Source organism: Beta vulgaris, chromosome 5, assembly GCF_026745355.1.
Source record: "Beta vulgaris subsp. vulgaris cultivar EL10 chromosome 5, EL10.2, whole genome shotgun sequence".
Classification (NCBI taxonomy): domain Eukaryota; kingdom Viridiplantae; phylum Streptophyta; class Magnoliopsida; order Caryophyllales; family Amaranthaceae; genus Beta; species Beta vulgaris.
Window position 1 is genome coordinate 7,433,815 of NC_079206.1, and position 10,417 is coordinate 7,444,231.

Genomic DNA, 10,417 nt, shown 5'->3' on the forward strand with positions numbered 1-10,417 from the left:
ATCAAATAAAAGGGCACAAGTTTCATTAACAGTCCAATAAGCCCAAACATTATGCTTAAAATAAACAATAAAAAATAAATGTATTTTCTAAGGATGAAAAAGTCTCTTTATGATATCTCAAGTTAAATGAAAATTAGGTTTACAGTTGGTCTTGTAAGAGACTGTCTAATTTTAACTTAAAATTAAGTACGGTCCAAGTCAAATATTAAGAGGAAAATATGTCAACTTTTTTTTTTTTTAATATAGTGACTAGTTTAATATATTTCATGACCAGTTTAATCTATACACTAATGACATTCTTTAATCTATTTAGTGACTAGTTTAATTCATTTAGTGACTTATTTAATTCGTTTGGTAAAATTATCGAGTTATTTTTTTGAAATTGTTTGTTGTAGTTTGATAACCAGGAAAAAAAGGAGAAGAGAAGGCATGGCTAGGATAGTGTTGGGTGAAAGTGAAATGAAGTGAACTTGTTAGAAAAATTCAGTTTTAAGTTCGTTTAATTTTATATTAAAATTGAATTGCCTGTTCTAAGGATTTGTGCTAGGTTTATGCCTTTGCGATGTATGGGTTTTAGTTAGCATGGTAGAGTTAGAGTCAATAAGACTGTGATGAGGTGATAAATAAATAAATAAACTTAAAATCATACACATTTTATATAATCATATTAGTTAAAAAAATAAACAAACAAAAATTAACGATAAAATAATACGATGAAAATTGAAAGTTATTAAAAGTAAAGTTTGGTATAAGAGGATGAGATATATAGTTGGGAAGATTATAATGATATTAACGACTTTTAAGACATTGTTTTGCATTGATGATAATTTTTTTTTTTTTTGGTAAGAAGTGTCCCGGATACCGCTCGAGTCTTAATGGATCAGACACTTGAAAGTAAGGGGGAAGGGTAAGAGGAATCCCTACCCTCAAAGTGCCTCTAGTGGAGATTGAACCCCCAACCTGGAGGTTTGCATTAATGATAACTAATAATACTACATATAGATGGTATATAGAATCGAAAAATATTTTTAGTATTATATACAAAGAAATAATAATATGATAATAATACAGTTTGAGTACGCTTACAACTATAACATAAGTATATTATCGTTCCGTTTATTTTACTTTCGGAATAAATAAAATAAACCAAGACCTATTTGACTTAGGATGGCTACACTATAAATAGGGGAGAATAAAAAGAAAAGAATAAAAAAATTCAGAAAAAACTCTAATCTTTCTCTCTCAGCCGTCTCTCTCTCAATTTTTTCTCTAAACCGTTTGTTTTCTCTCTCTCAAATTCTCTCTCCTCTCTCTTCTTCTCCCTCGTCGCCTCCTCGGAATCTCGTCGCCCTCGATGAGGTTGTGTGTACGACTTGTGCGAGAGGGTTGTGCGAGCACGTGTGGTCGTGGCTCGAGTGGTGTGCGAGCGTCGGACGGTGTGTCGAGGATTTGCGTGAAACCGAGGGTGCGAAGTCGAGGGTGTTTGTGCGAGCGATACTCGTGGTGGGTCACTACTGTGTCTGTGTGTGCAAACCAAGGAGGGGGTTCGACTCTTGGCGAGGCGTGCAAAGCCTTCGAGGGTTGAGGGTTCGTGTGACGAGGGAGTTGTGTGTGCGAACGAGCAAGGCATAGTGTGGCTCGAGTGCGGTGCGACGAGGGGTGTGCGTCGTCGAGGCTACGAGAGCCTTGTGCGTCATTGTCGGAATCACGCCGCCGGTGATTATCGCCGGCGAGTCTAGCGGTATAAAAACAATAATATGTATAATACGATATTATGTTAGTTTTAATATTGTATAACCTGTTTTCTATTATATTAAGTTGTAAGTTAATTAAATTGTAATTAGAGTAAATGATTAGTTGATTAAGTTTGTAAAATTGATTTAAATTGTTCATCTGATTTGAGTTGTAAATCTGATTTAGGGTTTTGTAAGTAAGTAAGGTATAAAGTTAAGAAATTAGATTATTGATTATCAGTTGGAATGTTATAATCTATGTAGCATGGGTACTTCTTCTAGGTCACGTACTCGTACCCGTACCCGATACGTATCTTGTATGGGTACGCGTACCCTTTCCTAAAATTTCAAAATCTTGCCGTTTTCTGTCCCCGTACCCGAATCCGCACCCGTACCCGTATCCGTCTATGTGCAACCTAGGTTATAATGGCCTTGCTATTCAAATTTGATTTTAGTAGTATTGGACATAATAAGGACTTAAATGGATTTGGTAAAGGTATTATGTTATTAAGTTAACTAAAATCAGCTTTGCTCACTGTTATCTATACAAATATATTAAAAGGCGTGCGAAAGAAAGCCTAAGTGTCACGTGGCACTCTCCTCACATTTTTAATGCAAATGTTTTATGTCTATGTGTATTCCTCACTTAAAAAAAAATGTGTAAGTGCAAGGTATCGAACACGTGACCTTTGAAATGAGAAGTAAGAGCTTAACCATCAATACACTATGACTTTGTTGTCTAATGTTTCAAATAAAATATGATAAAGTGTTGTAATAACTATAATTAATTAAAAAGACTTAAACAAGTATATACATCTCTAACACTCTTATTACGTAACTTACAATAGAATATTGATATCATATTACGTGAATTTTTGAATTTCTTAATGGATAGAAAATACGAAAACTAGCAAAATAAATTATGAAATTTATAAGTAATAACATATTTGTTTATTGTAACTGACTCGAGGCATCGCCCGGGCAAAAAAAAAACTAGTTGGCTCTTAAAAGACGATAAGTTCAATAGAGTTATGAAAGAAAGGAAAGTTAATAAACAACGAGATTAGTTATTGTTTATACTTGGAAATACTAAGTTGATATAGCTAGTCACGTGTTTTATGATAATAATATCAAGGACGTAGCACTGAAGTACTTCCTTACTCGTTTAGGTCCCAATTTCATAAGCGGAACGTTTGATAAGGCAGCGAAAATTCTTCGTTACAAGGAACATACGCGTACCAGTTCAGTTGCAATTATTGGTATCATGTTAGGTTGTGAATTATTCTATCGATAATCATGATAGGGAACAATTGTGATTGCTGAGATTGTTTGGTAACATGATTATGATTGGAAATCGATATGTATCATTGTTATGCGTTATTATATCATACCGTAAGCATGAAAGTATTGGATTTGTATTCTTTGATCTATGGTGTAACAACAATGATACAAGAAGTAAAGAATTGAGTATTGTATGTGAGAAATAATATTAAATGATTATATGTTTAATGTAGTATGAATGGACAATACTAAGAAATGATTTTGGCAATAAACTTGTAGTTGGATTTCCTACAAGTGATGAACAATGGGGGGAGTGTGGGACTTGTTCTACACTCCTACGCAGGCCTACTGTGACGACAATAGTGTCTTAATGAATTTTGATAACTCAAGTAGGGGGAAGGTTCTGTACTATCTTGGGGTATGCATACTAAGGTGATGGATGTGAGACGGAACGAAACTGTATTTGCAATTCATCTAATAGACCAAGTTGTTTATTAAGGATTAAGTAGCTTGTATGATTCTAATAAGATGACGGTGCCCGTTCGCTGCCAACTAAATAAAAAGTGAAGAATGTAATGCTATTGTGGTATCATGTCTAGGAATGATCCTTATTGCTTTGTTTATGCGTGTATGCACTCAATGCTTTACTATTTACTTAACATAGCTAATTGTGTGTTAGTTATTGTGTTGTTTGTTGACCTGTGATGAACCATTGATGTTACAATGATGAGCAGACTAGGTGTGTTTTTGTTGCTGCATGATGTTGAGCATACGGGGGATAGTTCTTAGTCTTGAAACTTTTAAGCGTTTTAATTAAGCATTATAAGACTAGTATGATTTACTTAATTAGTTGTGGTTTGAATAAAAAGGGGTCGTTAATGATTCCCGAGTTGTAGTTACATTTTTATTTCCCCTGCATTTCAGTTTTCGTGACGATGATTTGAGTTAAAATGTCTTTTCAATAATCCTTGCGTTTCAAAGCGGCGGTAACACTTCCAAAGTCGATGCGACATAGTCGTAGATGTGTATGGATTTTGGGGGTGTTACAAAATCTTTTCATATTTGACTCATGAAAAAGTATATGCCAATATATTTTTGCTCACGTGATTTTCATAAAGTTCATTGTATATTGTTCTTTTTTTGAACGCCAATAAATCAATGATGATGTGAATATTTTGTTACTTGAAGATATAATGATCAAATATGGTGAATTTGTATTTTAGTATTACTTAAGAGTATAAAAAGATTTATCATTTTTGGTGTCCCCCTCATCTTCTCTTATACTCCATCCGTTTCATTTTAATCTACACATTGACATTTTACACTATTCACAAATTTCACTTTGACCATCATTTGTGATTTATACGCGGGTGAACATATAGTCATGTGGGATCTTGTTAGATTCATCATAACATGTATTTTATTAATATGTACTTTTTATAATTTTTATAAATACAAAACTAAAGATATATGTCCTCAAAATTTTGTATTGACATACGTAAAAAGTGTAAGTGTATAAATTAAAATAAAACGGACGGATTAATAGAGATGGGAAGATGATATGATAGATTACCTTCTTCAAATATTTTTCATCAATCATCCAAATCAAATCTTGTCAAGATTAAAAAAATGCAGACAAAATTACAACACAAGTACTATACTCTCACATTAATGCCTTACTTTTAAAAAAAAAAAACACAAATCCCCACAAGATTCCAAACTCACGTGAGTATTTAACTATATAATTCCAGATTTGGGCAAAAACTTTAATATCTTAATTAATGACGCAACATTAATCAACCAAAAAAAAAACGTAAAAAAATGCATCAGTAAATTCCAATCTACCGGCCCATATGATCTTCTTCTCTTTCAATCATCCCAAATATTTCCGGCAAAAATCCTCTGCAATCAAAGATAGAGAAATTTTAGAGAGAGAAAACAGTATAAAGAAGACGAAGAGAAGAGAGAAAGAGGTGTGTGTGTGTTTTTTAGAGAGAGAAAAACATGGGTGTGGATTACTATAAGGTTCTTCAAGTTGATAGAAACGCTAAAGATGATGATCTGAAGAAAGCTTACCGAAAACTTGCTATGAAATGGCATCCAGACAAAAACCCTAATTCCAAGAAAGAAGCTGAAGCTAAATTCAAACAAATCTCCGAAGCTTATGATGTAATTTTCCCCAATTCACACTTAATTTCGAGTTTCATTTATCTGGGTTTACCTTAAAAAAAATGAATTTCTGTTTATTTTTCTGTTTTTGTTGTTGCTGTTGCGAAAATTAGGTTTACTCAATTTCGAGTTTAATTTATCTGGGTTTATCTCAAACAATTGAATTTCTGTTCATTTTTTTTGTTTTTGTTGTTGCGAGAATTTGGTTTACTTAATTTCGAGTGTAATTAATCTGGGCTTATCTCAATATGTTGAATATCTGTTGATATTTTTTGTTTTTTGTTGTTGCGAAAATTAGGTTTACTTAATTTCGACTTTAATTTATCTGGGTTTATCTCAAAAAATTGAATTTCAGTTGATTTTTTTGTTGTTGCGGAAATTAGGTTTATTTAATTTCAACTTTAATTCATCTGGGTTTATCTCAAAAAATTGATTTGTGATATTTTTGTTTTTGTTGCGAAAATTAGGTTTTGAGCGATCCTCAGAAGAGAGCAGTGTATGATCAATATGGGGAGGAGGGTTTGAAGGGGCAAGTGCCACCACCAGGATCTGGTGGATTTCCTGGTGGTTCTGATGGTGGAGGTGGATTTACATCGTTCCGATTTAATACACGGAGCCCGGACGATATATTCTCGGAGTTTTTCGGGTTTTCGAGCCCGTTTGGAATGGGAGATATTGGGGGATCTCGTGGGGGTATGGGGGGTTCATCTGCATTTGGAAGAGGGGGTATGTTTGGGGAAGATATTTTCTCTCAGTTTAATCGAGGAGCCGGTGGCGGAGCTGAAGCCTCCTCTATGCCCCGGAAGGCGGCTGCGATTGAGCGTACATTACAGTGTAGCTTGGAGGATTTGTATAAGGGTACTACCAAGAAGATGAAGATTTCTAGGGATGTTGTCGAATCATCCGGGTAAATAAATGCTTACTTGCTTTCTTTTTACTTTGTGGTTGTTTTATTGACTTGTGAAGTTGTGCTTCAATGGGAAGTGGATTGTGATTGTAAAGTTTTACGTGCAAATGATTTTGCTTTGGATCAATTCTAGCATTGCCAGTCATTGATGCTGTTTAGTTGGTTAGATATATTTATGGTTGGTGTCCTAGGCTAATTGCTTAAGAAATATTATGGGTAGTGAAGACTGAAGATCGAACTTTTGATGTCTATGGTGCTGTAGTTACTTATTAGTTGTTGGCCTACTTTTGATAAATGTTGTTACCCCGCTTACCCCTATTTGTAGTGGTATTAGCAGATAGTATTCTTACTTTATGTCATGGAAAATATGTCTCAGAGAACTGTATTTTCCATTAGTAGTCATACTGCAAGCTTTTAAAATAGTTGAGTATACAGGTGAGCTTATGCTGTTGTAAACTAGTTTATTCTACATTGGGGGAGCTGAAATAGTATTATGCCTTTCTATGACTTATCGAACTAGAAGTAGTTTAGTTTACATCGGTGGAGCTCAAATAGTATTAAGTCTTTCTGTTACTTATCGGACTAGAAGTGTCATGCAGTTTATAACATACGTATATGCGTCTGTTTTCTCATATTCACATGGAGTCTTGAAGGCTTTAGTTTGCATGTGTACAGTACCCTTTTTTTTTATGTTTTTTCTGGTTTTACTCCATTCACTCTTATTTCAGTGCTATAGACATTTTAGATTTCATCCTGAAGTTTCTAATGTCATGTTTAATATATTTTATTATTTCCCCAAATTTCCATTTTGGTGTGTTTCAATTGTCAAATGACTGTCTAATATGTTAACTAAATTTCTATGCAATTAAAGTGTTGTGGTACCTGAAACAATTTTTTATTCGTGCACTTCCACTTCTAATCTTTGTGAAAAGTCGAATAAGATAAAAGCAATGGAATGGAATAGTTCTGAAGATGTGATTGTAATGTTCATTAATTGTTATTTGTTTCCCAAATTTGATGATCATCTAGAGGCTGATTTAATTTAAATGGATTGCACAGATAGCTATTAGCATAGACGAAGTTTATGCTGTGTGTAGGATAGCGACATTCTTCTTCATTTAGGAATGCACTTCTCTATCAGAATTTTGTTGCACATTAGTAATTGTAAGTACATGTGGAACTAGTGGTGGTATTCCTGCCTAAAATGATGTTAACTTGAGGGTAGCCAGTAGTACTATTTTTCCGTAATCTTTTAAAGCTTATGACATTGTTATATCCCTCGCTTATTTTGGATCAATTTAGATTTGGGCTAAGTACTGACTACTGAAGGATATTATGTGGTCTTCATCGATGTTTTATTAGTATCAATAGTTTTCTCTTGAGATAAATTTTAGGAATTATTGCCTTTAATCTTTGTCCACATTATGTATAGTACTATCGGCTTGTACTTCACCATAAGGATTTAAGTATCCACTCTCACAAATGTAGCATTTGTTTCTACATCAAAAACAAAAATTCGATCAAATTTATTGTCTTAGAAAACCCCACATTCTCTGTGGGTGAAATCTGATGAGCTAAGGTGGTCTTGTTGGCCATTAAGTGCCGATTGGGTGAAATTCTTTTTATTCCTTGCTCACGCGTTCTTAAGAAACTTTTGTTTTGTTGGTTTGTCGAAGTTCGAGTCTCGATGTTGGCTAAATAAATCTGCACTCCAAGTATGCACTTTGTTTGAAGGTTTGCAAAATCTGGTGGTTTAAAATCACAAGATATGTAGATGTTGCTCATTATAGTCTTTTTTTTTATTGCCCCCTACCATTCTTGTTGAAGTGACTTCTATTATGTAGTAGTTGACATTGCCTTTCATTACCAACATGTCGTCTTACATCATGAAGTTACCATCTCCTTTGGATCGATGGCAGACAGGTGCTCTCTGAATTGTACAAAAAAAAATCAGTTGAACTTATGCTTTGCATTGATGTTTATGCTTGCTGCAAATGTAACTTAGGCGAGTGCTTAAAAATCATGAGCTTTTTAAGAAACACTTAACATTCTTTGGTTTAGTGACATCTATTATGTAGTAGTTGATGTAAAATAGCAAAATTAAATTGTTGATTTCAGATATGGATGATGGTGCTTTAGTATGTGTATCTTCCATGGAAAGTTAAATGTAAACCGAAAGTACTGCTGTCATGATGTGAAGAAAAAGTGATAAGAATAAATTTGTCTGGGCTGCAGTCTCTGGAGAGCAAAGTTATAAGAATAATTTTGTGTTTGAAAGCTGACTAACCTATTGTGGTCTTGATACCTTCCCTTGTTTTACATGTATTTGAATGTGAAATGCCTCTGATTTTTTCAATTTTTGGGAAAGAATTTAAGGCTCTCTAGTACTCGAGGGGGATGAGATGGGTGGGTAGGGTTGATAGTGGATGAATTTTATGAAACCTATGTAGCATGGAAACGGTAATGCAGAAATGGGTAGATGTGGAAACGCAAATTTCATATAATTAGGAAACGTGGAAGCGCAAAAACTAAAGCAATAGTGCAATACCCCCTCTGTCCTAGAAAGGTTTATACACTTTGCTTTTTTGGTTGTCCCAATTAATTTATGCTCTTATAAAATTAACCACTATCCCTTATTATATCTACTTTCTGATCTCTTTAATATCAAAGTACCCAATTTATTTTATCACATCTACCTTGTTCTCTCTTTTTATTAAATAATTACCTATGATCTCCTATCCCATCCACTTATCCTTTCTTTTCTTTTTTTGGAATAGTCTACTTATCCTTTCTTTACCCTCAAACAAAAGAGTTGCTCATTATCTCCTATCATATCTACTTTTCCATACTCTCCTACAATTATGTTCCCAATGAAGCTTGTAAAACTTTGTGGGAAGGAGGAATATATCAATAATTCTCAAAACCTCGCTAATGAAAATTGTGAACAACGATATGAAAGTTAGTTTGGTTAATTAAAAGTTTTCGAGGAGAAACACATTTTGTGACGCTAAGATCCTAGAGGGAAGGGGGGGGGGGAGGCTGCTGGTGATTCAGAGATATTTCCATGCATCATAGAGATCTGAGTTTGCTATGAGCAAATCAACCTAAACTCCTTGGACTGTCTATTTGACGTACATCTGGTCTTCATGATCTTCTCTTGTGATTAAGTCGTACTGCATCTATAGTATTGTTAGGCTGTTAGTGTTTATATTTTGCACAACTCAATCTTGATTGTTTTGCGGTCCCAATTTTATGGTGAGTGTGTATGCACCCCTATAAGCTGTGGGTGAACCCCTGCACCTGCATTCCTCCTCCCCCAAACAAAGAAGAAAAGAGAGAGAAACAAGAAAAGGTAGAGAAAATGGGGGATAAAATGGCTGCTTACTTATATTTGTATTAAAATAATTGCATTCTTACTTGTAGGAGGCCATCCACAACGGAGGAGATACTCACCATTGAGATCAAACCAGGTTGGAAGAAGGGTACAAAAATCACTTTTCCAGAAAAGGGGAACGAGCAGCGTGGTGTTATACCCTCAGATCTGGTGTTTATCATTGATGAAAAGCCTCACAGCGTATTTAAGAGGGATGGTAATGATCTTGTTGTAACTCAGAAAATCTCTCTCGTTGAGGCCCTAACTGGTTATACTGCACAAATAACAACACTGGATGGACGTACTCTAACAGTACCCGTCAACTCTGTTATCAACCCTTCATATGAAGAGGTAGTTAAAGGAGAGGGAATGCCTATCCCCAAGGAACCTTCGAGAAAAGGTAACTTGAGAATAAAATTTAACATCAAGTTCCCAACAAGGCTTACTTCAGAGCAGAAGACGGGTATCAAGCGGTTGTTATCTTCATGAATGGTTGTCATGGCTTTAACTTTGTGTATGCCTCATTTCATCTTGCCGTTTTGTTTTGCAAAGAATTTGCACATTCCTGAGTTGGACAACTTTTGGAATTTTAATTGTTGATGTGAATGTTTTTACTATAGTTCAGCCTCATGACCGTTGTTCATGTCACATATCTCTGTATTACATGTGTGGCTTGTGTTTGACGGCCAGTTTGGTCTCTGCTCATGGATATTTTAATATCTAAGATGAGGATCTGAAATGTCTTTGGCAAACATGCTAATTGTGCAACACAGCAGGGGCATTAGCAAAGGAAATTTCTTCAAGTAAACTCTGTAAGTTAGAGTTGATGTATGCTCAAACATACTATTGTTGCAAATCCTGAAATTGTATGGTTTGCACCCTTGCACTAGTTATTGAAGTGCGTAGTGATGCTGCTTATACTGGTGCTACATAATGCATATTTATTTAGGCTTA

General features: G+C 34.7%; 1 protein-coding gene across 1 annotated transcript; it reads left to right on the forward strand.

The window, feature by feature from the left end:
- Window positions 1-4,699: 4,699 nt before the first annotated feature.
- On the forward strand, window positions 4,700-10,417 carry LOC104892492 (uncharacterized). Its single transcript, XM_010678443.4, has 3 exons — window positions 4,700-5,183; window positions 5,651-6,090; window positions 9,514-10,417. The coding sequence occupies exons 1-3, from the start codon at window positions 5,019-5,021 to the stop codon at window positions 9,950-9,952; spliced, it is 1,044 nt and encodes a 347-aa protein (XP_010676745.1). The 5' UTR covers window positions 4,700-5,018; the 3' UTR covers window positions 9,953-10,417.